Source organism: Electrophorus electricus, chromosome 12, assembly GCF_041902795.1.
Source record: "Electrophorus electricus isolate QZ-2024a chromosome 12, ASM4190279v1, whole genome shotgun sequence".
Classification (NCBI taxonomy): Eukaryota; Metazoa; Chordata; class Actinopteri; order Gymnotiformes; family Gymnotidae; genus Electrophorus; species Electrophorus electricus.
Genome location: NC_137508.1, coordinates 10,827,435 through 10,854,597, shown reverse-complemented (window position 1 = coordinate 10,854,597; position 27,163 = coordinate 10,827,435). Strand labels below are relative to the sequence as shown.

General features: G+C 40.6%; 2 protein-coding genes across 3 annotated transcripts; both read left to right on the top strand.

The window, feature by feature from the left end:
- The first annotated feature begins 916 nt into the window (after nt 1–916).
- Nucleotides 917–3,956, top strand: cfd (complement factor D (adipsin)). Of its 2 annotated transcripts, none has more exons than XM_027013059.3 (5): nt 917–1,114; nt 2,564–2,711; nt 2,966–3,104; nt 3,203–3,460; nt 3,586–3,956. In XM_027013059.3, the coding sequence occupies exons 1-5, from the start codon at nt 1,057–1,059 to the stop codon at nt 3,733–3,735; spliced, it is 753 nt and encodes a 250-aa protein (XP_026868860.2). In that variant the 5' UTR covers nt 917–1,056; the 3' UTR covers nt 3,736–3,956. The 2 variants fall into 2 exon arrangements, with proteins under 2 accessions (XP_026868860.2, XP_026868861.2); XM_027013060.3 differs by having other exon boundaries at nt 921–1,114; nt 2,567–2,711.
- Nucleotides 3,957–5,120: 1,164 nt separating this feature from the next.
- On the top strand, nt 5,121–27,089 carry dnaaf9 (dynein axonemal assembly factor 9). Its single transcript, XM_027013066.3, has 37 exons — nt 5,121–5,280; nt 6,518–6,597; nt 8,498–8,614; nt 9,057–9,181; nt 9,740–9,836; nt 9,923–10,029; nt 10,145–10,222; nt 10,307–10,408; nt 10,544–10,599; nt 10,698–10,833; nt 10,958–11,039; nt 11,507–11,543; nt 11,633–11,717; nt 12,097–12,173; nt 12,341–12,385; nt 12,500–12,545; nt 12,710–12,821; nt 13,474–13,544; nt 13,781–13,831; nt 13,951–14,041; nt 14,129–14,232; nt 14,426–14,572; nt 14,696–14,781; nt 14,909–15,010; nt 15,112–15,232; nt 17,245–17,333; nt 17,441–17,575; nt 17,717–17,842; nt 17,969–18,006; nt 18,085–18,220; nt 18,338–18,424; nt 18,530–18,636; nt 19,450–19,524; nt 20,450–20,625; nt 22,957–23,022; nt 23,123–23,216; nt 23,336–27,089. Exons 1-37 carry the CDS (start codon nt 5,228–5,230, stop codon nt 23,437–23,439), a joined length of 3,441 nt encoding a protein of 1,146 aa, XP_026868867.3. The 5' UTR covers nt 5,121–5,227; the 3' UTR covers nt 23,440–27,089.
- Nucleotides 27,090–27,163: the final 74 nt, after the last annotated feature.

The window sequence follows — 27,163 nt, the reverse complement described above, 5'->3', positions numbered from 1 at the left end:
TTATGGGAAAAAAAAACCGAACTGAGGTGAAAAACAGTGACATTAAAAGGCCTTCTGCCTTTACACGTCCAAGGGCATGTGCTGCTTTCAAACTAGTTTATCAACCGCTTCACCTTCATGTTATTTAACAATCTGGAAAGTAAATTGGAATAATAATAATAATAATTTTTATTTATATGGTGCCTTTCACAAACCCAAGATGAATTTACAATACAGCAGCGTTTAGGGACAAAAACATTGAAAGAGGTGGGTTTCAAGAAAAGACCAAAAGTCAAGTAGCAGTTTTTAGTGAGAGCGGGAGAGAATGCCAGAGTTTATGAGTTATAGCACTGACGGATCTGCCAGCCACAGAAGAAGGCTTAATGTGAGGGAGCACAGGCAGACGGCTACTGGAGGATCTGAGAGAACGCGTCCGACATAATGAAGCTGAATGTGACAGGTAGTCAGCCCTGGATTTCTGAATTTGGTGTAACGTTACGTAACTTTGATAGCATCCCATAACACTGCTACTTTTCCAGTATTTTGCACACTTGAAGTGAATATGAAAATCAAAGGTGGCAGGCTTGCTGAACCTAAACCAACAAATACGTGCAGTTCCAATCAACCTGCACTTCTTTCTGCACAGCCCCAACAAGCTGACACTGGCCCAAGCAATTTCAACATCCTCTCCCTCTCTCTTTCTTCCTCATTCTCTATATCTTATCCTCTCGTTCTGTCCCTGTTTGTGTGTATGCTCTCAAATTATGCAAGGCATGAGAGAAGAGGTCCTTTCCAGTTCTTGCATTTTAGAATTCTTGCGAAACATTGTGGAAGAAAAAAAATGAGCCAGATAGATGTGGCTTAATAAGCGAAGGGAGCCAGAGAGATGACTTAGATAAGAAACAAGTGGGCACTTACTACCTCCTGCATGGGGGAGGAGTAAAGGATACATTTCCAAGAAACCAGAATTCTCTGGTAAATGTGGCAGCCCACTGCACACATCTCCAGACTATATAAAGGTGAAGGGTACCGTGTAAACAGCGGTTCTAAGCAGAGGGCAGAAAGTAGACGCTCATCATGGACTGTCTAACAGTCATCTTTGCTTCAGCTATACTCTTTGCCTCTTTACTGCCTGGTGAGTATTAAATATGGCTTACATGAAATACTTTCTTTTAACAAGATTTTATTAGAAATATTTTATTAGAAAAAAAGGATTTTATTATAAAAAATGTCAGTCAGAGGCTATAGCCCAAATGTTGTTATGCCTGTTGTGTTCAGACGACAGAAACTGTGGGTTGGATGTTTTTATGTCAGAACAATCTAAATCTTGCAGTGACATTGATTTGTAATTCCAGCATCTACTGTGAATAATACATACAGTACAACATTGACTACCATGTCATGTATGTCAGTTTCAAACGGTGTTGAGATCATCAATCAACAAAATAATATCTGGTCAGCGGTCCTGTGGTCTGAAACTGACCAGAGTGGAGTGGGCTGACAAATGTCATGGAACCATACAGATGCTGGATATGACTGAGCTCTGTCATGGAACCATACAGATGCTGGATATGACTGAGCTCTGTCATGGAACCATACAGATGTTGGATATGACTGAGCTCTGTCATGGAACCATACAGATGTTGGATATGACTGAGCTCTGTCATGGAACCATACAGATGTCTGATATGACTGAGCTCTGTCATGGAACCATACAGATGTTGGATATGACTGAGCTCTGTCATGGAACCATACAGATGCTGGATATGACTGAGCTCTGTCATGGAACCATACAGCTGTTGGATATGACTGAGCTCTGTCATGGAACCATACAGATGCTGGATATGACTGAGCTCTGTCATGGAACCATACAGCTGTTGGATATGACTGAGCTCTGTCATGGAACCATACAGATGTCTGATATGTTGCATCATGTGACACTAGGTGGCGGAAGCCTGTCATCAACCAGCTGCATTGCCATGGTTTTTAAAAGGCAAAAGGCAAAACTGGGTCTCCAACCTGAATGTCTACAAATAGCCATGGGGAGCATCTAGGCCCTGCATGTCCAATATTCATGTAGTGCAAAGAAAACCATGCAAAAAAGGATGGAAGCAAACAATTCTCCAAATGAAGAACTTATTGAAACTAATGAAACAAAACTGAACATAAGCATGCACTAACCACACCTAAAGAAAGCCAACGTAACCTCCACGACTGACAATCGGTCAGGCAAACACAGCAGGCTTAGGAAGGGAAAATGTAACAACATGAAAATGCACAAGTGACATAGCGAAGAACATGCACCAGCTGTGGGAGGCATGGCATACAATCAAAACACATGACATATGCAATAAAAAGTCACAACAGAAAGCACCACATAAACAAAAGACCACGTAGACGCCATAGCCGCCACATAGAGACTGCTAGTGGGGAGGCAGGGCATATGCGAATCTAAACACAATATAAAAATATACAATTTCAGGACTTTTCCTTTTTCTAAATCAAACTTTTCTGTATATTTTGCATAGTTATTTTGCAGTTGATGCTTGAATTGAAGCTTCTTATTCTGCCTTGTCTCTCGGAGAAGGTGACTGCATCACAGGAGGTAAGGAGGCAGCCCCCCACTCTCGCCCCTACATGGCCTCCTTGCAGCTGCAGGGCAAGCACGAGTGTGGTGCCTTCCTGATCTCCAGTCAGTGGCTCATGACTGCGGCGCATTGCTTCAAGGACAAGTAAGTACTGTACCTGAGCCTCCCAGATCAGTAATATGCCAAACATTTTCACAGTCTGATATGTTCTAGTGATATTCTGTTAATGGCGAACAAGCAGTAACATGATAACTGATAGATTAGTGCTGTGGTAGCAGGTGAGCCTTGCTTAACTAAGCAACATTATGGTGTTCACGTTTTGCCACATTTTGCAGCGGTAAATCCACCTGCAGTTCGAAATGCAGATTAAGGTTGTGTGCCTTCTTTCTTTTTTGCAGCCCGGCTTTTAAAGTAGTCTTGGGTGCTCATTCTCTGTCTCAGCCAGAGGACTCCAAACAAACCTTTGACATCGCTGCCGTTTATAACCATCCTGATTTCAACAAAGAGAATTATGATAATGACATCACCCTGGTCAAGGTAAGATATGTGTGGATTAGGGAATTAAACAGAGGGGTTGAGAGTGAGCTGTACCCTATGCCACAACATGGGCATATAACAGCATCCATAATTGACAGCTAAATCAACCGGTCACAGAGACTTATGCAGTGAAGCCACTGAAGTTCCAGCGAGCAGGAGGGATTGATCCTGAGGAGGGGGAGACCGTGGACAGTGCTGGCTGGGGCTCCAACTTCCTGGGCACACGACCGGACAAACTGCATGAGGTGACCGTTGCTGTCATTGAGAGATACCTCTGTGAACGAAGCGACTACTATGGGCCAGCGTTCACCAGCAACATGATCTGTGCTGCCAAACCTAAAATGGACACCTGCGATGTAGGTTTCCATCTTAGTCCTAACACCTGCACCCTTTCTATTACTTACAAACATGTATATACACAAGTTGTGCTTATGGACAAATCCAACATGTCTCTTTTCCTCCTTATCTACGCTTTTCACAGGGAGACTCTGGGGGTCCCCTTCTTTACAATGGCATTGCCGTGGGGATAACCTCAAACGGAGCCAAGAGATGTGGGGCCAGAAAGAAGCCTGGACTCTACACTATCATATCACACTATGATTCCTGGATCACCCGTACTATGGCCCAGTAGTATATGAACAGACACTAAAGATTGAAGCAAGCTGTTTTCTTATTATACTATTGCATGTTCTATTCTTCATGCTTGGGAACCTAAACACATTGTTCTAGAACAAGTTGTAATGCTACTTTCTGTAATGTTCTTTCTCAGACGTGTTGCTGTTCTGCATTCGTTTGTTGCTTTTGTGAAATGGACCATCATTCCTATTAAAATAAATATTTACAAATGTGCAATCATGTACACTTTGTGGAATCTCTACTCGGTCATTCCCAATTCTGATCACTCACGATTCCTTAGAAGTCTAGTATGTGTTGCAATATCTGGCTCTTGTGAGATGTTATGTCTGCCAATTTAACAGAGTCTTGAGCAGCCTTAAAGGAAATAACGGAAAAGCTCTTGCAGTGACTAGACCAAGGAAAATAAAACCTCTATTCATCTATACATCTACTAAGCCAATTTACAACAATTTAATTTAAACAAAGTACCCTTTGGAGTTTAATAGCGTTTAAAACATTTAATAGTGTTGAATGTATTTTTTGTGTACACTATAGCAAAACATATAGCAAAACATTTAAACTGAAATATATTTTGCAAATGAGAAGAAACTGCACCAAAGACCTGAAAAAATAAATGAGTGAGCTCAAGAAGTGCGATAGTCTTAGCCAATTTCTATAGCCAAAAAACAAATCTGCTTTATTACTCTAAAACATGTTGAACTCCACTATAAATTCTAGTGCTGTTAACAAAGTTTGTTGCATATATTTGTTTCACAGTGGTTTAAAGTCATTTTGACAGGCAACTGCAAATCACTGTATCTGTCCAGCATAATTGCGTAGCAATACAGGAAATTCCTGTTCCATTTTAGGCCTACAGGTAAAATCCACAGAATGTTTTCTTTCATATATCAGTTGCTAATCGGTTTTTTACATCTAAGTTGCACAAAAACTGATGAGGCCATTTGCTATGAGATCTTATGCTATATTTGTTACTTTTTCTGCAGACAAAAAAAAAAACCCACAAAACGATAAACTGTGGTATGCATCAAACACAAACGCTGTAAATTACATCTTTGATTTGCATAAACCACACTACGCTTCTACGGTTACTGATTTCGAGCTGTGACATTGTTAGGACATTCATTGCATTAGGTATTGCAAGAAGGCATTTGTAAAGTCCATTCTGGTCAGGAGGAGTAGGAACCGCCCCATAAGCCTTTTTTATCCACTGAATACATGTAAATGTAAAGATATTTTAAATTACGTATTTAAGTACTCGGCAATAAAATTCTCTTTCTAGCAAGTCAATATTATCTTTATCGGACTCAAATTTATCATACTACCTAGAAACGGATATACCCTCTTTGGAGAAATGGTACAGGCGGTTACTATGTTCTCCAGTCTGTTACGCTTCACCAGCTGCGATTGTTGACTATGAGGATGTTCGTGGCTGAAAAATAACGGCTTATCTTCTTTCAAATCCCACTTTTAATGTCACTATAGTAAATATGGCCGGTATAAACAGAACGAATGGAATGTCATTCGTCGATTCAGCAGTCAGGTGATTACAGTTTTATTCCTGTTCATCTGAATATCTGCATACTTTAACGGCGTGTTTTGTTTTAAGTCGGATGACGGTTACCGTAGCGCTATTGCGCTGCTGAATAGCTAACGCTAGCTAACAACGACGTCGTGTTAATTTGTCCGTCAATCATTTATTTGGTGGACGTTCTCTAGTTAAATACCTAGCTAGCTAAATTGGCATTATTATGAAAATCATACTAGGTTAAGTGTCCGAATGCAGCGTGCTCCAGCCTAGCTATGGTTAGTTAATGGCAGTGTCTAAATGTCCAGGTTTGATGCTGCATCTTCGCGATTGAGACACTTTTCTCGACTGGCGTTAACATGGGTTATGTGTTTTTTTTTCCTGGCTAGCTGCCTCAATAATTCATTTAGTATCATTCGAGCCTCGAGTTAATGAGCCAGAGGGTAACTAGCGTTAGCCAGCACAGTGACTCACTAGCTATATTAGGTTAGTTAAGCGAGCTAGCTAATTTTCTGGCTGCTGACAGTGTAAACATTAGTTAGATAGGCCGATAGCTATTTGTTTAATTTTTCTAGAAATGCTTTTGCCTTTAGGTCGGTTTGCTCCATTTTAAGCACACGTTTTATTTTTGAAATATTAATTGTCTTGGTAGCTTAATAATGCTTCTAGCAATAAATACATTGCTAGATGCAATAGCCAGAGAGGCAAGAATGGCTGCAGAACTGCAGCACGGATCAGGGAACTGATTTTATTTGTCACGTTAAATGTATGAGGCAGTTGTGGAGGTTCAGGCCGAGGATGAACACTTCTAGCACTTCGTGGGTTTGGATAGTAATTTATGGGATTTCAGAGTTTGCAGGTTAGTTAGACGCATGCTGAAACAGGTTCACAAGCCCTGCGCCTGGGGGTGGGGGCTGTTTTCAGACCCTTCAGAGAGGCCCATATTTTTTCTTCGCCATGGATATAAGAATTTAGCAGTAATTGTTTAAAAAAAAATTAAGGTCATCTTCAAGTAGAATTGTATATAGGCAGCATATAGCCTCTTTTTTTTGTTATATAATGGTTTGCTGCTCAAGTTTAAAAATAAAAGAATGAGGCTAAGCATTTAGATTCTTATACTTGACATTAGCTCTTTATTTGGTCACTGATTGATAACATTGTTTTGCCAACTGATGTATATGGTGTATTGTGTGCAATATTAAGGAAAATCGTAGTGTACCATGTAGTATACCGTGCTGTGCTGTGCTTACAGCTCCTCACGCCTTCGGCAAGTCCAGGCTCTGCTGAGAGACAGAGGGAGCACTGTTCCAGATGGCATCCTCTGCTCACTGGGTGAGTTCAACCTGTTATCTGATGACAACCATGTTATTCTGCTCATCCCATCAATGAGCATAACTAAGAGCCGTTTAAAATGCCTTTATCTGACTGTGGTTATGGTGGGCTTTTCCCCCAATTTGACTTAGCAGATATATTGTACCTTATCCAAAGTCCTCTGTGGGTGCATACTGTATGCTTCTTCTTATAAATAAATAATATCCTACTGCCCTGGACGTATTGATTTTGTGCTTCTTCTTCTATTCATACTAAGACAACACACACGCACACAAACATTAGCTGTGTTGCTGTACACAACAATAGTCACAGTGCAAACTAGTCTTCAATTGAATTTAAAAAAATAGTGATATTAATGTTGACTGGTACTGTATAGATGTATTACAATGGTACTGTAAAACACAGAGATGTCAGCTAAAATCAGTTACTAGTAAATTATGCCTATAAGTCACATGACCATGTTTCAGTATATTAATACTATAGGTGAGAGACAAAACAAGGTACACTTATTTATACAGGATATTTTATTCATTAATCAAATTCAGTGGGCTTTACAAATAAACTTGCAATTTACCTTGGGATCAATAAATCTCTTTCTGTTTGTCCTGTCTAGCTAAGACAATTTAAACAGAAAAATAAAGTTAATTGAAACATATTGTTCATTTCAAGTTTGGAAAGCAAATTCTGATTGAATGTTTGGGGGGGAAAAAAACCTTTGTTCTCTTATTCTTGCCACTATAGTTAATAAAAGATCATATGCTATTAGAAAAACCTACTGGGCCATCTCAGTATGGTGCTGTTCTCAGATAAATATCAGTTTCTATTTGTTTTTTTCATGTTTAAATCAGGCCTGTTATGGACATATGGCTTCCTGAAAGCAATGTCTTGAACTGAATTAGTTTGAATAAAAACTCAACACTTAATTAGTCCCCAAGTATATAAATTGTTTGCAAAAAATAAATTGACAAAAAGCTGTAAATATATTACCTTTACATTAAAATATCACACTTTAAGGCATTCTTAATCATTAGTGAAAATGGTATGAAATATCGGTTTAGAGTGAAATGTGAGTACAATTTCCTTAGAATTCCTGTAATTCATGATTACAATTTAACAGTGTCAACCCCTGTTATAAAAGCACACTAGGTAACCCTTGGTTAATGATAACAGGGTTGACCATTAGCACGCTAAATCTGCCATAGCTGACTAAGTGGTGAAGCAACTGTCATGTTTATGTATATTAGGAGTTCACAAATATTTAGTTCTTACAGCTGACAGTGTGAGAACTAACTTGACTTCCTTTGCATGCTATTCTTCATAATGAAATTAGATCACTTCCTAAGTCACATAACTCAGGAAAAGCTTTTATGACTTCCTGTAGTTTTCTGTACATAACAGAGTTGACAAGAAATTCAGGACAAGCTTACAGTGATTCTTTCCCCATTATTTATGCATAGAAATCTGATTTTTAAAAATGTAATTTGTAAAATCAAAACTTATATATATATTTTTTAAATATTTTGAGTATTAGCTCACTTCAATATGAAAGTGTTAGTTTTTCTTCAGATAAGCTCAGGCATATGCTATTTCTTTTGGTTTTGTGACTTTGGAAAATGATTATAATACCCAAAAACCAGTAATAACAAATGTTGAGTTTTGAGTATACGGAAATAAATTATATACGTAAACCATATATAAGGTATCCATATATCATATATAAATAAATAAGGTATATATAATATATATCATTTGTAAACATATAAGGTAACCATATATCAGAGGTATAGAAAATGTCCCCACAAGCTGAAATCAAGAAATCAAGCAAATAAAATTTTAATATCAAATTACTTGTACTGAAAGAGTCTGATCTTGTTTTGTTTGTTTGTGTGTGGACTCTTAGGCATTGACAGCCGCTATAACGAAGGCTGCAGTGAGCTGGCCAGCTACCTCTTCTTTGGGTTATATAAACATAACCAGGAACAGATCCTTGAGGATTTCCCTGAAGAGGTGCTGGATGGTATGGCCCAACTCATTAAACCACACTATTGTTAGCCTAACCTGGAGCTTGAGCACACTGTTCCTTTTCTCTGATAATACATGCTGTCTTTCACTCTTGACCTTTTCTTTCCAAAGGTGAATACCTTGCAAAAAACAATGCGAAACAATGCAAAAAAACCAAAACAAAAACATTTAAAGGTGCTAGATTTTGCTTTAAATGTGAACTATATGTTGTTATCTATTTCTCAAATGTTCCAGTTTCTATAATGCACTTGTGGAATTTAAGATGGCGTTTCAGTAAAATCCTTAAGCCTGTGTACTTATAAATATTGGCTCCGAAATGAGTATTGTATGTTATCAGGCAATTCTGCCAATGATCCTGTGGAAGAAGTTCTGCTGAGCTCCTGTTGTGGGTGTAAACCCTGTAATTATCCTGTGGACCTTTGTGTGCTTGTCCCCAGATGTGATCATTGTGATAAAGGCAGAGAATGTGCACCTGTACTGCAACCCAGTCAATTATCGCTTCCTGCTGCCCTACGTTTCTCACTGGAGGAACCTGCACCTGCACTGCATGACTGAGGCAGAGGTGATTATCTGCTACATTGCTCACTACAAGCCTTAAGGAAGGACAGAGACTGTAAATTGGTGCCTGTTTGCCATATACTTCACTATTTTGGGATGTCAGTGAACTTGCAGGGGTGTCTACTTGCTGAGGGCTTATGACTGTTATCTGTACGTTAGGTTACTTATATTTTATATATAGTTATATTCACATTAATAAACACAACACACCAACATTTATATTGCACAGATGATGTACGTTAGGTTACTAAAGGGGTTTCTTTGTGAGTTTTGGAAATATTACATTTTCATGGTCAGCTACAAATACATTATAAAATACTTATCCAGTGGCGCTTTGGTTGCTAAGTTACTGCAATAATAGGATAGCATTGCTACATGTACTGGTTTCCTGTGTACTTGTGTTGTGATTTGAATATTTAGAAGTCACTGAGTAAAAAAAAGTTCCCTTGTGATTACTTTTCTTATGAAATACTGGGCTGACATTTTGACTGAATCTGTGCAGATTGTAAAATGATTGTAAAAGGCAGTCAAGTTGAGGTGTCTGTCTTTCTCCTTTTTGTAGTATGAGGATGAGGAAGCAGCAGAAGAGTTTAAAATCTCTAGCTTCGTGTCGATGGTTGAGGACTGCAGCTGTATTGGAATCCCCTACAGCTCTCGCAGTAAGAACAGCCTGTCGTTCAGGGATTGGAAAGGGATGGTTTTCTCGTGTCTCTGTGGATGGAGTTTTGAATGTTGTTTTCCTCAGGCCATGTGCAGAAGTTTGATGTGTTCATGCTGGAGAAGTGGCCCATTATTCAAGCATTTGCTCTAGAAGGAATTGGAGCTGGAGGATTTTTCACCATGAAATACAAGGTACAGTGTCAGAGGAGACACTTGATGAGGGCTTATGACTGTTATCTGTAGAGAATCCACACCAAACTTTTCATGATGCCTTTTTTTACTGATCAAAAATGTCATCTGTCTGTAGCTGACTGATGTGAGCGAGCTGCTTTGGCAGACGTATTCTAGACTGGACCCGGTGTCTTTGGACTATCTGCTCAATGAGGTAAAGAATGCATCTTTGCCTAATTATCCAATGCACACAAAGGCCAGCGCACGTGAGGGATGAGATGTGGGGCTGTTGTTGCAGGACCTGCCTTTGTTTGAGAGGCAGTGGAGCTGCTTGTTCTCCAGTATGGGCATAGAGAGTGCACTGTCCATGCAGGAGCTATCAGAGGCTCAGACTGCTGAGGTACGCCCCTGCACATGCACACATATCCTTACACACATGGCTGCTGAATGGCCATATATGTAAAAATGGAGATTACAGACGTGTTAAAATGTTATTAACCATGATCTCTCTCTTTTAATTTTCTCTTTAATGAAGCCATTCAGAACGTATTACTCGCATGGCCTGATATCCAGTAATATTACAGATAGCAGGTACGTGCAAGCATACTTGTTTTCTCATTTAACTTGGTTGTCAGTCTGTGTGCAGCATATGAAGAGGGATGTCAAATTTTTGTGCGTGTGTGTCTCAGTAAAAGCCGACAGCCATTTGTGTTGTTTGGGAGTCACTCCTCTAAAGAGGATCTTGACAACTACTGCTTCACCTTCCCCTCTGAAGCCCACCAGGTCCGCAGCACAGGGGCTCGGGGCGGCCCTGCCAAACACATGGTACGAGAAACACCTGGTCTGTACACATAGCGTATGCAAAGGCAACCACCAATCACAGGGCGCAAGAGCTTCCTACGGTGCTGAAACATGCTCATCCTTTCCCTGCTTCCCTATTTGCTTTCAGCTGCTTCAGTGTGTGGCTCCCAAAGGCCCACTGGCTTGTGCAAGGACATATTTCTTTGGCAGCACTCATGTGCCATACTTGGGTAAGTTTGTGTAGTGAGCACAAGTCCATAAAATAAAGCCTCTCTCAGGAGGCTGGTGCTCAGAACGCTTTAGCCCCACCCCATCCTGCCCTATGCTCATTTCCATTACATGCTCACAGCAGGATGCCTGAGCTGACACGCACCACACCGTGGCGTATAGCTCCTCCTTGCTGTTTTGTTAGACGAAAAAGCTATAAATAAGAAGAAACAAAAACCAGCGTGACATGAAGTTAAGCAGCTCCTTTCCCTGTTTCACTCCTGTCCTAGAGAGATACAGTTTAGCTGTTTAGCACTGCGCCAAAGAGTTATCCATGCGCAGAGCCCGTGATGCAGGCACAGTCTGAGAGTTTGTGGAAAAGCAGCTAGAGACTCCTGGTTCTGAGCGACATATTTTATACTAACTGTATGTCTCTCTCTCTCTCTCTCTCTCTCTCACACACACACCCTTGCCCACCTCCCTTGTTCAGAGCATGATAACACACAGCAGACGAAGACTGAACTCCTGTAAGTACTCGAGCAGTGTTGCTGTGTGTGGGTTGGTTGTAGTTTGGACCGACTCTAGGGGAGTTAAAACTGAGTTCGCTCTTTTACAGGCTGCTCTCTCAGATCTACTCAGCTGCAGTTCAGTCTGTGCTGGCAGGAATAAAATGCTTCTCCATCAACTCCAGCACTAGCAAGGTAAGTTTAACTTACATTGACTGAATAGCAGCCTAATAGCCATAGGTGATCTGAAAAAGAAAAGAAAAAAGGGGAAATAAATAAATAAATTTATATATATATATATATATATATATATATATATATATATTATTTTATTTTATTTTATTTTTTTATGAGTACACGCTGTCCTTGCAGTGTACAGGGCAGTGATGTGGTTTATTATGGCAGCAAGTAGGCTATACTATATACCTATAATACCTGATTGTCTTTTTAGATGCAAGATGTACTGTAAACCACAAGCTGCTAAAATGAAATCACTGTAATGCGTTTGAGCTTGTGTCCATGCAACATGCTTCAACTGTTCATGAAATGTAAAAATGTATGGCTTATTTCCTAGGCGAGAGATGTAGCAGAGCAAACGTTTCAGCTGACCTTGGACAGATTTGGTTTGCATCAGTACAGGAGTGCTCTCAGGTCTGACTCTCCCTCTGACACTCTCTCACAAACACTTAAACTACCACGTGGTTTTGCGTTTTCAGTTGTTAAGTTTCATTTGATATTTAATACTTCCCATCTAGTCCCTACCCATACAGCCTGTTTTAAGAAGGCTGTGCTGACTGTTGCTTTGTGCTGTAATTCAGGTCCAAAGCAGTATTCAGTATCCAGGCTGTAAATGATGAGGGCAGGTGGGTCTCCCCTCCCTCACGCATAATGCACATTTATGCACAGGTGTACTCCTATTTACCCCAACACAGATACCTTATTACTGTATTGTCTTTTGAAAACTTTTTTCCTCTCAGAATTATACCCCTCACTGATGAGCAAAGTCGCTTTCTGGTGAAAACTGTAAGTTTGCATTGCATTGTTTGTCATACCCCTGGCAGAGCTTGCAAATATTTTTCTGTAACTTCCTGTTTCTCTGACATTGCTTGTTTGTGTCATCAAGGCTGTGTACTCTCATTGTCTTGACATGGTTAAGGTGTAATGGACTGTTCTCGGACTCTCCTCAGGCCTCTATGGTGGTGTATGATATTCCAGATCTTCAGTGGGGGGGAGGGGACCTGGGATCTGTAGTTTTCTCAGAGTCCTTTCTTGAGTCTAGCATCTACGTTCAGGAGAGGGGTGAGATTTCTTTTTGTTAATCACTTTATGACCAAAGCTTTTAGAGCCCAGATGCAATAGGAATAAAATGAAATTTAATTAGTTAGGATAAAACTAAATAAAATATTGTGTCTACAGTCTTAAGCTTCATCTTAAGTGTGTCATTAGTTGTCTCTGGTATTAATACTGCCTACGACGGTTAAGATAATTTATAATTATTTATTGCATGAATTCTGTTGTTGGATTCTTGTAGGACCTAATTACAGAGAGTCAAGCTGAGAAGTCTGTATTATTCCAAATAAAGCCATTGTAATTGATATTTGTAGTAAAACATTTCTGTATCACAGCATTTTTCATGTAGGCAACAACAGATTAATGAACTGATTAATACTGTACATGTTTACTACTGAGTTTTTTGTTAGATTTAAAATTTGTTACTAAAATGTATTGTGACATATCAAAATGTTGTAACATTTGAAATATCAACAAATGCTGTATCGTTGCCTTGCACATCGAATGGTAACTCATCATATGGCAAGGCCTAAGGTCTATACCCAATTGCATAGGGTTTCATCTTGTTGGTCAGTAAAATATAAAGCGTGTCTTGTCCTGCAGGTGGAGCTCTCACCTCATTCAGTATGAAACTGTAAGATATGTGTGTTTGGTCCTGCAGATGGAGTTCTGTCCACAGACAGCTCTTTCACTGTGCTTACTTCTTCAGTCCCACGCCATGTCAGCTGGCTGGTACGTTGTCTCTTATATAGTGTTATGGGTATTGACAAGCAATCTGTTAATACACATTAACAAAATAAAGCCAGCCCTCAATACTGCAATTGAAAGTTGCACATAAAGCTTTACACAATCTTTGTGTATTTGAAGCCTAGTTTTAGGTGTGGTAGTTTCAGCATACACTACTTTGATTTGATGAATTTGGGTTAGCTTGCCTGATTATGCGACTGCGTCTTCTTTGTGGGCTGTAGGTGGATGAGTCTGATGTGAGATTGTCTGGGCGGGCCCTGCATTTACTGAAGGTGACATATCCTGTAGTGCTTAGTGCAGCACAGTGTTTTTGCAGGGTTGGTCCACATGCTTAAGATGTTCATTATCTGTTGTCTGGTTGTTATTTTGTCCAACTCATGTGAGGGCGTAGGAGGAGAATGCCACTTGTTTGGGTGTTCCGCTAACAACGAAAGATTCAGCCCAGGTGTTCTCCAGCAGTCTGCTGTCCACCCCTGAAGAAGGTATTTATCACTGCCTTTCAAGCACATGTACAGCGTTTTTGTAGAGACCTGACATGTTTGTGTTGTCTTTTTGATGTTGTGTTCTAGGGAAGCTGGTGTTTTTCTCTGAGGGTTTACTGTTTGTTCATCCTCGCTATGGCTCCATCACTATCTCCAAGAACCACATCAGCACCATCAAACTCTATGATGGGGTTAGTATTTACTCTCAGTGTAGTACTATCATATGAGCCACTTATTTACTGACCAGCTGTGATGTAACAAATCTTCAGTATTCTAATTTGCATTGCAAGTACCAGAAGTGCACTGCCTACACTGGCACTTACTGTTGCATGAAGAATGTGTTTTGACAGAGCTACATGCTGTGTGAATGTCAATGTTTGGCAGGACTCCCTGTCTGTTGCAGCAGTGCTGTTCATAGAGTACGAGAGCTTTCTGCTGCCACATCTTCCCTTCCCTCTACACAGCACTGATCGCTGCTTAGCTGTCGCTCTCATGCCCAAAAGCAAGGGCTACAAAGGATTCTACTCCCAGGTAGAGAGAGACACACACACACACACACACATAAGCGTGGTGGTCCCACTGTTTAGTCTTTCCGTGAAGAAGCTTTGACTGAGTTTGCATTTTGTATGTAAATGAGTTGTGGCGGGGTCTCAGGTCCTGCAGGTTTGGAGTAAGCCTGAATCTGGGCTCCGGGTGCAGCATGTGAGTGACATCCAGCTGAGCCTGGAGCAAAAGAGCATGTGAGTGAGCCTGCCCTTTTCTGACAGCAGCTCCAGCACCAGGCTGCAGCACCGCACTGCCTTCTCCTCCATCCTTTGATCCTCAGCTTTGAGAGGTTTGTGTACATGACTCTTTTAATCCTGGCAGGCACTCCCGATTGCAGAGGCTCCATGAGATCCATGATTCTACCAGAGCAAATCCCAGAGAACCTCTGACCTCCGCTTATCCAGGCCTGCCAGACATGGACAGGTAGCACAGTTGATCGGAGGCTAAATCCAGGCTGTAGCGCTTCTGTGTTGAGTTGGTTTTACCTCACATGTGAAGATGAGAGTGTGTGTTCTCATATTTAGGTTCCTGAAGCATTTTGCTGTCAGCAGTAGCGTTTATGGGGAGTCTGTCTGCAGCAACCACCTAGCAGCTCTTTTCCCAAACACACCCCCCAAATCTTCTCCTCCTGAACCACAGCAGCAGGTCAGCATGCTTTTGCATTATGGGTATCTATATAACTCTTTATAACACATTTGTTGTGTGTGTGTGAGAGAGAGAGAGAAAGATTCACAGAGAAAGCTTCAAACAATGGTTGCACGATTACAATACAATAATATGCAAAGCAAGGTTATCCTTTTTCTACAGCATTATCAACAATAGTATTAACAATAGTCAAATATTTTTTGCAATAGTTGACAAATTATCAAATTAGCAAATAGAAATGACCCCTGAATTAGTGTCAACCTTTTGCATCCTTTTTTTCATCCTTTTTTAGCACTAAAATTGTCAATATTAGACAAGCCATTAGTATGTCTTTACCCACCAATGGGCCTGTGATTTCTGTCACCCCATAAAATTATCATGAAAATGCCCCATTTTATTTCTATTAACTATGACATTTTAATTGATACAGTGAGTTTCCTTAAATCATCTACTTGCAGCCTTGATGCCTAACTGACTAGCTTCTTAAATAATGTGCTTCATTCAATAGCAGCCGACATAATTCAGTTAGCAAACATTTACATTTACATTTACGGCATTTAGCAGACGCTCTTATCCAGGGCAACTTACAAAAGTGCTTTGTCATTTACTCATAGAATATGTCCAAGTACAGTAGGTTAGAATTAAACATACCAATGAACTAGAATACTGTAGAATACAGGGATGAATGCTGATACTTAGAAGTGCAAAATACATAAGGTCTATCTTACACAATGATAAGTGCTATAAACAATAAGTGCTAGAGTTTGTTAAACCTCATAAACAGTGTCCTAACATAAACACCTCACTCTTATTGGCCATTTTTCTAACTCACTAAAGACTGCAGTGGTGAAGCTTCAATTAATAAAAAATAAAATAATAAAAATCTGAAAGCAACTTTAAGTAATTATAGACCCATTTCATTGGAAAAATCATTGATAAAATAATTTTCAGACAAATAGCTATCTAGACAAATTGTAGTCAGGATTTTAGCCCAGTCATAGTACCGAGACTTCTTTAATTAAGGTAATTAAGGCCATTTTGTTGAGATGCATACTCTGGGAAGGGGTCAGTTTTACTTTTGCTCGATCTCAGTGCAGCTTTTGATACCATAGACCATAACATTCTCAGAGACAGAATTGACAACACTCAGGACTCTCCTGAGTTGGACACTCAGGAAGAGTCCTAAAATGGTTTAGTTCATACCTGTAAGACGAATTACTTTGTCGAAATTGAAAATAATTATTGTGAAAGATTGCCAGTGACTTGTGGCATCCCCCAGGATTTTATTCTTGGGCTGGTCTTATTTAATTTATGCATGCTTCCTCTTGGCCAAGTCACAGAAGATTTTGAGCTATCTTACCACAGCTATGCTCAGACAAGGCTCAGATTGACTTAGCCCTCTCCCCAGGCAACTATTGTCCCTTCCACTCTCTTGTAAGTGCCTTGAGCACATCACTCACTAGAGGGCCAAAACGTTCTGCAGTTGAATAAAGGTAAAACAGAGATTATTATATTCAGCAAAACACCAATGAAAGGTACAGAGTAGCTGACTTTTTGAACCCCAAAACCATAAAATCTAAAGAGCTAGCGTGTAACCTTGGTGTACTAATGACTTTGATATCGGTTTTAGCAGTCACAATAAATCAATTAATAAATCTGCATTTTATCATCTTAAGAACATCAACAAGAGCAGGGATTTCCTGACTGAACCAGACCTAGAGAAATTGATCCATGCTTTTGTCTCTATCAAGGTTGACTACTGATAGGGCCTCATAATGGGACTCCCAAAGACTACCAGATAGCTTCAGTGAATCTTTCAATTTATTTATTTAAATTCATCGTAGTCAATTTTATTTTAAAACATTTATTTGCAATATTTTATTTTTTGTTTTTGGCAAAGACCTTCCTGATGTGATAGATCCCAGAATATACTAAGTATTGACGATGTGTATGAAAAGTGCTATACAAATAACCATGCCTTGCCGTGTGTATGTGTGTGTGTGTGTGTGTAGGTGATCCTTTACATCATTGCAGGCTTACCTGGCAGCTATAAAGAGAGTCTGTGTGATTTCTTGGTGGAGGTGAATCAGGAGTGTGGCAAGTGAGTGAAATGAAATAACACATACAGTAGATGCCTTCTATGGGACTCCGCAAGGTTTCCTGATTCACAGGACCCCTTTTTTATACTGAATTTTGTTTGGTTTACAGATGGGAGGTGTACCACCCTGCCCAGGAATCAGAAGATCTGTGTGTAGCACATCTTCAGCAGTTCTTGAGCAGCCTTGTGGCCAGACAGAATAAGCCACATCTAATCCCAACAAGAGTGTTAATACTCACACCAGGGTAAGACGCACCATGACACACACACACACACACACACACACACACACACACACACACACACACATATATACACCACATAACCTCTGTAGCTTGATTGTCTTAAGATGTGTGCATGCATGTAAATCAATTTGTTTGATATAGGTACACTGATGTTCTGGATGTAGTCCAAGCTGTTGTGTCTCATCCAGACCCACGGGTTCAGAGCAAAATGTTTGTAGGTGCTGTTACAGCCTGTGTGAACCCCCTAACCTCCTTTCTGGAACACAGGTAAAATCTTCCCAAAATGCACTGGAATAGCTCTTAAAGCACCTTTTACCACTGTCGCTTTATTACAAGACTTCCTAAAGCCTTGTGAGCAAGCTTCTCTCAAATGAGTCTGCTTTGTTTTCCCAGGCTTCTCTTCCCCAAACTCCTGGAGCAGTGCAGTCAGGGTAAGCCCCAAGAGAATACTGCATATATGTGTGCTTCTCTGTGCAGTGTGTTTGGGTTGACCTGTTTGTGGCGTCCAGGTGCAGTGAACAATGTGGTATTTACGGGGCTCACCGCAGAGCAGAAGCACCCTCTGCTTAAACACGTGCAGCAGCTGATCCGCTCAACCAACCCCAGCGCAGCGTTCATCCTAGCTGAGAAAGGCGCCGTGATCAGGTCAGCAAGTGTTGGTGTTACACTTTACTGCCTCCTGGTTCTCAGAGGAGCATCAGCATGTAAGATGTGTGGTAGTGTTTCCTGCTGAGGCGTGTTTGTCTTATGTCTGGATTACAGAGCTGAAGATATGCGTCTGATTCTGAGTGACAGCAGCTTCTCCCAGCCTCAGATGATCCGAGCCCGATACCTGCTGTATCCCGGCTGGTGAGCCCCTACCTCCTTCTTCCCGTTCCTGAAGTGGGTATGTGTATGTTGTTTTTGTGAGATTACATGTGCCATACCAATGCTGTTGTGTTGGTTGCGCTGTAGGTGGGAGGGCAGGTTTGTTTCGGGCTGTGGATCAGTTTCCATGTCTCAACACTGTGTGCAATTCAGCCGTCCATTAGAGAGAATCTTATTCCTGCAACGCTGCAAAGGTGAGTAAGTGAGGGCATGATTGAGTGAGCGTGGGTGTGATTGAGTGAGCGTGGGTGTGATTGAGTGAGCGTGGGTGTGAGTGAGTGAGCGAGGGTGTGAGTGAGTGAGTGAGCGAGGGTGTGAGTGAGTGAGTGAGCGAGGGTGTGAGTGAGTGAGTGAGCGAGGGTGTGAGTGAGCGAGGGTGTGAGTGAGTGAGTGAGCGAGGGTGTGAGTGAGCGAGGGTGTGAGTGAGCGAGGGTGTGAGTGAGCGAGGGTGTGAGTGAGCGAGGGTGTGAGTGAGCGAGGGTGTGAGTGAGCGAGGGTGTGAGTGAGCGAGGGTGTGAGTGAGCGAGGGTGTGAGTGAGCGAGGGTGTGAGTGAGCGAGCGAGTGAGCGAGGGTGCGAGTGAGCGAGGGTGCGAGTGAGCGAGGGTGTGAGTGAGCGAGGGTGTGAGTGAGTGAGTAAATGAGCGAGAATGTGAGTGAGTGAGTAAATGAGTGAGAATGTGAGTGAGTGAGTAAATGAGTGAGAATGTGAGTGAGTGAGCATGGGTGTGAGCATGCACAAGTGTTTGGGCAAGTCTGTGCACAAGTGTGTGTGCTGCAAAGGTGAGTGAGTGTGTATATGTCCGTGAGAGCGGTAGATACAGAAAGATTCTTTCCTCCAGGTTTATAGTAACAAAATGTAATCTGAACTGAAGATGTTAGAAATGTTGTTGGAGTAATGTAAAGATCCACTGAAGATAACAAGCATAGCGATGAAAGATGACATTGCACTGTGCTGTAACATTAACTCTCTCTCTCTCTCTCTCTCTCTCGCTCTGCCTCGGCATAGCACTGAAGAGTTCTCTCAGAGGCAGCCCCTTCACAGGAAACATCTATCACATCAGGGGCAAAGTGCTCTTCTCTGGTACAGTGCTCGCACTGCATACTTCCCTACTTCTTTACTCCTAAAATGTTTTTTACTTTCCACACTTAACATATAAATAATATATTTAACGCCAACATGTCACACTTTTCTTAACATGTATTACTCAACCCAAGGATATCTCTCAGTATGGCTTTGTCTGTTTTAAATATGTGTGTGTGATGAATATGTGACTTTCCTTTGGAAAGTGGTAGGCAGGGGCCCTCTGGGCTGCCTCTGAACGGTAGGACTTTCCCTCTCAATCCTCCAAGTGGTGTGGCCTGCTCCACTCATCTCTGTTCTCTTCTGTTTTCACTCATTTTTCTCAGTTGTTGTTTGAAGCAGGTTCTTAAACCTATTTTTTATTTGTTCACCTTCTCTGTGGTGTAGTTGCATGGACAGAACAGAATGCAGCAGTTTGAGTGAAATAAGTTTTAGTAGTAGTTTCAGCACCAAAAAAGTACCCTGGTTAGTGCAGTCCTTTTTTTCACAATGCAAGAGCTCATAAGGTGCTGATGCCATCTGTGATGCTCAGTTATCACTGTAAGCCATCGGTGTTCTGTTTTAAGCACTTATGATTTGTGGTATTTAGTACAATGTCTGTCAGACTCCTGTGGTCATTTAATTTGTATTATAATGCATTATTTCCTTTTTAATTCTAGTTTAATTACTGCCTGTTGTAGTTCATACTGTGGCAAGAGAAGTAGTGAGATTGGGATGTGTGATTGCAAGCACGCTGTGTTAGACATAGCTGTGTTCAGCACGTCCCGTCTGATGCGTTAAATGTGGTTTTGTAAAGCATGTCAGTGTTAGACTTAAAAAAAAATTCTGTATGCACATTTTTTGACTGTATTTTGTGTGTGTGTGTGTGTGTGTGTGTGTGTGTGTGTGTGTGTGTGTGTGTGTGTGTGTACATGCTTGTGAGCAGACAGTGACAGGTTGATGGATGTGAGCTATGATTCTGTCAGTGGGAGTGTGACTGTATCCCCTAATCAGGGCTTCCCCCCTTGTCCTGCAACTACACACACATGTTACCTGGTCATTTGTGGGGTGGGGCTCACCCAGGAAGCGCTGAAGGACTGGCTCAGGCAATGCGCTAAACAGGTACTTTCACATATATACGTACCTGCAAAAGGCAAGCTACCGAGACTTTAAGTAATTGGACAGTTTCAGTTTGAGTATATATGAGCATATGTAAATTAATGTTAAATAGTTAAAATGGGTTTAAAGTGTTGGTCAGATGATTGGTTCTGGAGTTACAGACACAGGCTGTGTAAAAATAATCCCACACATTTCTTCAGGGCAGTTTTTATTTGAAGAAAGTTTCAGTTATATATAAGTATGAAAACTGTTTACCAATTTCATGTTCTTGGGTTGTTTTTTAAAATTATTAATAGGTATTTTAGTGTACTTGTCCAAAAATGTAACATTAAATCATTATTTACTGCTTGACAGGTAGTAGCCTAGCTCCAGTTACCTGTAATCTAATGGTTGTTCTACGCCTTATTGATAATAGCAACTCGTTATATGATCAAATTTTGTGTGTGTGACATTTTAATCTCATAAACATGTTTGGCGACAAGGTAGAAATGTTTCTGTATTAAGTAAATCTGTAATTATTTAAACTGACATACCAATAAAGTGTAAGTGCAGATGGAAGTTAAATGCTCCCAGCAAATGGGCAAGGTCTAGTCAACATTCAGTTGAGTACAGAGCCATAAAGCAATCCCAGGTAAATTGTAAGATATTTAAGCATTCTGTTATTTGAGAGGTTTGTAAATAACAGTTGGTATATAATTCCTGTTATGTTGCTATATCGGTGATATTTAGAGTATCTAAAAGCAATCTTTATATTTTGTAATCTCGAAATTATGCCCCATGGAAGTCTATGGGTGGTAGTTCTTGTACCATCTGTAGCTATAAAACCAAGCATTTGACAAATGAGCACTATAAAAACCATTTAAATTACCCTAAAATTGTGAGGTTTAGTACTAGTATATTCCTTTAAAACCACAAACACAGTTAGCAATAGCAAACAACCTGATCACAAAAGAATGCTTTCAATAAAGAAGCTATTTGGGAAAACTGGACTGTAGTTACAGATGTCCAGTGATGCCACAATGAGAGAAACTCACCTGTATGATTCCAGTTAAATCATTTGTTAAACCATGATTTATCAAAACCATGATGATAAACCATGATACAAACCGAAGCCATAGTGATGGAGTGAGCATGGTGTGGCTATACCAAAGAACTGCTTCTGCCGTACCTCCATACCTGGTGGTAGGGTGAACATATATGCCAGAGCCAATGGCTCACTTGCCTCAAGACTGCTCAAAGCAGCAGGATGATTTCTGAAGTGTACAAAAGCATCTTGACCAGAGGTTAAACGGCAAGGGTAATCCACAATCATGTTGGAGCACTCTGCAGAATTTTACTTGAGGTCTGAACCATATTTGCTGTTAATGCATCATTACATTTTAAAAACCACTCATGTTACTGTTTTGAGTGCATCCCAGTTGTTGTTCATAGTAGCATAGAGCACTCACCCAAGTATGAACATGACATGCATACAGGAAAACAGTTCATTTTAGCTGTTCTGCCAAGGTGAATTTAGTCCACATAACCTTTTAATAAGTTGTTTAGTAAATGCTCTTTATCTTACTCCTCATATTCCAGTTTCTTTATCAAACAACATGCCAGTGAAGCTAACCTGTTAGTCAATGTCTCAGCCCAGAGTAGCAGCTGTGCCAGGACCCTGAGAAGAGTAAATTCAGTTCTACTGGTCTGACCAACAGCAGCAGTGTGGTTAGACCGTGTTACAAACAGGCCCCTCTGGCTTCTGTGGGGTCACAGTCTGAAATGACTGAGAGAAGTCAAGCCTAGGAAAAACTAAAACCCTGGCCATTAGCTTGCTTCCATGATCTGTGATTAGTGAGGAAATAGCACCTTCACAGATTTACATCGAGTTGAGTTACTTAGAGAAGAGGAAACCAGACTCTTATGTGACCTGTTTGAGTTCAGCTTTTTCAGAGTGCTTTGGAGCTCTTGTTAAGGATGAGCTACTAAAGCTACAACATTGAGGAACACACTCACTGTCAGGAACTGAAAATGGCTGCATTACAGTTCTGCCAGTGTCTCACCAGGGAACATACTCAGCATCTGGTGATGTCTGTGGGTCTCATACTGCAGGCTGTCACTGATTGCAAGTCAAGTTAAGTAGAACTGTCATGTTTAGCACGGTCACAGATTTAAGATTGTTAGTTTGTCCAGTTGCTTCATAGTTTTTGTGTGTTTCAAATTCAAAAAAGCAAAGCAAAAACAGAAGAAAAACTGGCTTAAAGAGTGTATGTTCAAATACTCTTTCAAAAACCCTTTTCAATAAAATACATACCTGCATCTGGATTCACACATTGACACTTATATTTTCTACAGAAAGCGACAAAGAAAGTTAGGAAGACCAAGAAGACTCTTTCACCACAAGAAATAAAAAATATCCATGTAAGTATTACATATATATGTTCTGTATATACACACACATACAAAGAATCACACAGCTGATATGGTCAAAGGACAGAAGTATACACCAGTCTGTTTACAGGTATCACGTTATCTGGAACCACTCCCTGCTGGTTACTTCTATAATGGCCATCAGTATGTGAGTTTCTTTGGAGAAAAGCAGTATTTCCACCCTCGTATCCTTCAGTGCAAGTACTTCTCCCTGTAGAAATGGTCTCTGTTTTCCATCTGTCTGCTGTGTCATCAGACCTGGGAAGCTGGCGTGCTCACTGTTTCCTTACATATGTGTGTCCAGTGATGGACCAGTTCATAGAGGAGTATCTTCAGGAAGCCAATGAAGAGATTGAGTGTTTTAACAGAGAAGTGGAACTGCACATCAATGCTGATCTCTTTGACTAGAGCATTCCTTCTGACCAGGTCGCAGGGTGTGGGGTGCGGGTGGGGGGTCATTTCTAGACCACTAACATTTGCCCTTCAATCAGTTGTTCACTTTATTATTCAAATGATGTCAAACAGTAAGACAAATACCCTAAGACACTAAGTGAGAGAAGGGATAGCCACTTCATCCTCAAGTCGACGAAAACCACTGCAGTCTCAGTCATGACAGATGAGAGATCTTCACCCAGGTCACTACCACTCTCCTGAGAGACACTGGCTTTGTAGCTTTGTAAAAGTCATATATGTGTTCCTATGTTTAAAGAGGTGTTAATAAAGGCTATAAGCTGCATTGATTTAACCTTGGCCTAGTTTCCCAAAGGCAGCATGCAGTGAACATTGTCTTAAACAGCATGTGATTCCTTTTGGAAATCATGCCACGATCCATAACCATATGGAATTCTTCACATTTATCATTGCCTAATACCTCTGCATGTTCCTGACTTTTGCAGGGACAAAAATCACAACCTGAAAGACAGAATTTAATCTTGTTATAGATCTCAAGGTAAATTATAATAAATAGAGAGCTAATATACATGGAAGGAGCTTCTGTAGCACTTTGTATTGCCTTTACACCTTCTAATGAGATGAAAGTGGTTTGTCTTTCGGTTACAATTCCAATATTGCATTCACAAATAGTGCTAGGATCACAGCTAAATGCTAATAGAGTTATAATACAGTCAGCAGGGCCAAACCTGATCTAACAGGGGGAGGCTCTGAAGCCCACATCCAGGGAAGTGCAGATGGGAAAACAGATGTGATGGTTCATCAGTCTGCACTCCAGCTGTGAGGCTAAGGTGATCATCTCTCATCTACTACAGCACTGATGTGTCCAGTGGCTTCCAGCCACTCTGAAGTGGTCATTAAAGCAAGCATTGCAAACATAAGCACAGAAATCATTCCACATAGGGTGGGAAATGGAGGGCTTAGGATTTCAGGCAATGGTCACAAATCTGGGTTTTCAGATGGGTGTTACTGCTCACATTAAATTTGTGGTTGTAGGGGTTATGTGTAGCAGTAGTGTCTGGTTGTCCATCAGCTTGCAGAAACTTGTGTTAAATACCTTCTCAACAAAGTCAGAGGCTGATCTGTGTTAGCTGAGTCTTTGGTGAGGGTCATGTAATAACATTGTCTAGCGGAAGTGGGGTTATTGTGTGATCCTCAGAGCCTGTAGGAGGGCAGTTATTTTGTCATGCTGTTTGCAGGCAGATTTACCTCTTTACTTGGAATCTGTTCTCTATGCATGTGTCTCTAACTAAGTACTCACAGCAGGGGGGCAGCCGTGTCACTGTCTTACAGTTTCCGTTCTGACCTTGCAACTGTAAGATGAACATTAAGAAACTAAAAGTGCGATGCTAATGAAGTGTTTCTGACATGAAAAGGGGGAAAGATGTGCTTCCAAAGAAACTGAGACACAGCTGCCCTTCTCTGTATTGCAAGTATAAAGAGTGCAGTAGTAGAATGCTATATACGTATTAGCACACTGTATGAGACAGCATCTCTCACCAAGCCATATGCAGTATAAGAGTGTGTCACAGTTGCTGTGGTCATTGATATGCTAGAGAGCAGTGTTACTCTCACTGTCGACACTTGTCACTGTTGCTATGGAGATGCACAATATGGTAAACTGGCAGCCATCGTCATGGAGACCCATCACTTTGTATCTTGTTAGTAAGCAAATGCAGTTTGTCCCAAGATAGCACAGGACCTGTTATGGTGAACTCTGAAAGGACAATGTACTGTGAGTATGTGTGTCCACTCTAAACTAAAAAGCAAAGCCAGCCAAGCTTACATCATTGACTGACAGTTCCCTAATGCTGAGCAGTTGTTCCCAGTGGAGTTACGCAATCTCTGCCGTACCATGAACACACATTATCAGAGTGGTATCATTACCAGAGCCAGGCTCAACAGAGCAGCTGTCCTTAAAGGGTGTAGGGCTAGCTAACACTTATATAATCTGTAGTTCAAAGTAGCGGTAATTTTTAGCACATACAGTCTGCATGTGTTAAGATGTCTTTCTAAGGTCTATTTATACGAACAGAAATGCCTTTCACCAAGCTGGTACTACAAAGAAAAAAACTATTTTACATATCTGAAGAAAACCGAATTACCTTGAGAAGAAAATTGTATTTTTGTAAGGTGAAGAATTTTAAGATGAAAGAAACAAATTAAAAAAAAAATCAGATTAAATAAGGGGTCAAGTCGCACTCCTGTATGAAGAGCAAAAATTGTGTAGTAGGCTTCAGGGGCCAGTGCCACTGTAGTACCTTGGCCGAGAGGAACAGGTGCATTGCCGGGCAGAACCGAGCGCCAGTGTTGGTGAAAGGATAAGCAGAGTGTTTGTCTTATATGTGAAGGGCTGGGGTGCATGCTGGTTGGCAGGAGGGCACTGGAGGGCAGCTGATCAAAACTAGACAAAATTGTTTTTCTGTTAAAGACCCATATTCAAGTTTTTACCTAACAGTTGTGTGGATACATACAGATTTGGCAGAGGGTACTTCCTTATTATCTTTTTTGAAGGGAGGACCCCATTGAGGCCCTCCAGACTTTCCCCCCCCACTGCCTGCTGGATGCTCCCCTGGCCATTGTCCCTGTGCAGCTGAGGTTAGAGGACTAAAACAGAGTTTGGTGTCCAAGTGTCCAAGGGAAAGATTTTTCCTATTATATGGAAAATAATCTTAGATTTGAGGTTGCATGTTTGGATAAAAGGGGATATCATTTTATTTTTAAGCTAAAGATTGGCATTAGTGTTCCAAAATTGCCATTCTTATAAATGAAGCACTTTTTACTTTTTTTAAATTTAATTTTATTTTTTACTTTTTTTGAGGGTGGGGGGTTGAAATTGACCTCACCTTGGCCTCTAGTGGAACATTAATAATATGCAGCAAAATGTGAAATTTGCTGTAGATACTGAAGACTTGTTCGTAACCAAACTGTTTAATCCCCATCTGTTTAGGGGCTCCTTAAAGTCTATTGCTCATTGCTGAAGTCTGAAAAGTCTAGCAGAGACTGCAGAAGAGCAGATTTTACTGTACCAGCATGGAGCTGTTTTGGGTTAAAACATCCATTACAGATGACATAAATCTTGATCTGATCAGTTTACTGCAGGTGTTCAGAGGGGCCCCATTAGGAAAACAGAATCTAAAGGGCTAAAATATTTTAATTGCTGCTGAAGATGTTTGGTAGGGAACAAGACTGATGTAATTAATTTTAAGTGCAAAAATAGAAATGGCCACTTTGCTATTGTTTGCACAGAGCCGAACACCTATGCCATCCTGACTTTGGACATGGTGGGACATCACAGATACTAGGGAAAGTAGGGTAATATAAGTAATGAATTTCCAAGAAGACTTTACCTCATTATCAGAATACCCAAAGTTTGGAGTTCATAGTATTTTTTAAAACTTAAAATGATTCCAGACAGTTCTACTTCAAAAGTGCCAAAAATTGTTTTGTAAGGGGTCCACTAAAGTATATGAAAATTGATATAATTGAGTTGTATTTGCATAAAACTACTGTAACTCTTGTTTTCTCCTGTGACTGATGCTTTTTTCTAATCTATATGTTGTATTTATGAGACTGAATAATCCATTAAACTATTTATAAGTGTTTAAGATGGTGTCGTTTGATTTTCTGTTGTTGGTAGATGTTTCTCACTATTCTTTGCAAAGTCTCGGAATTGAGTGAT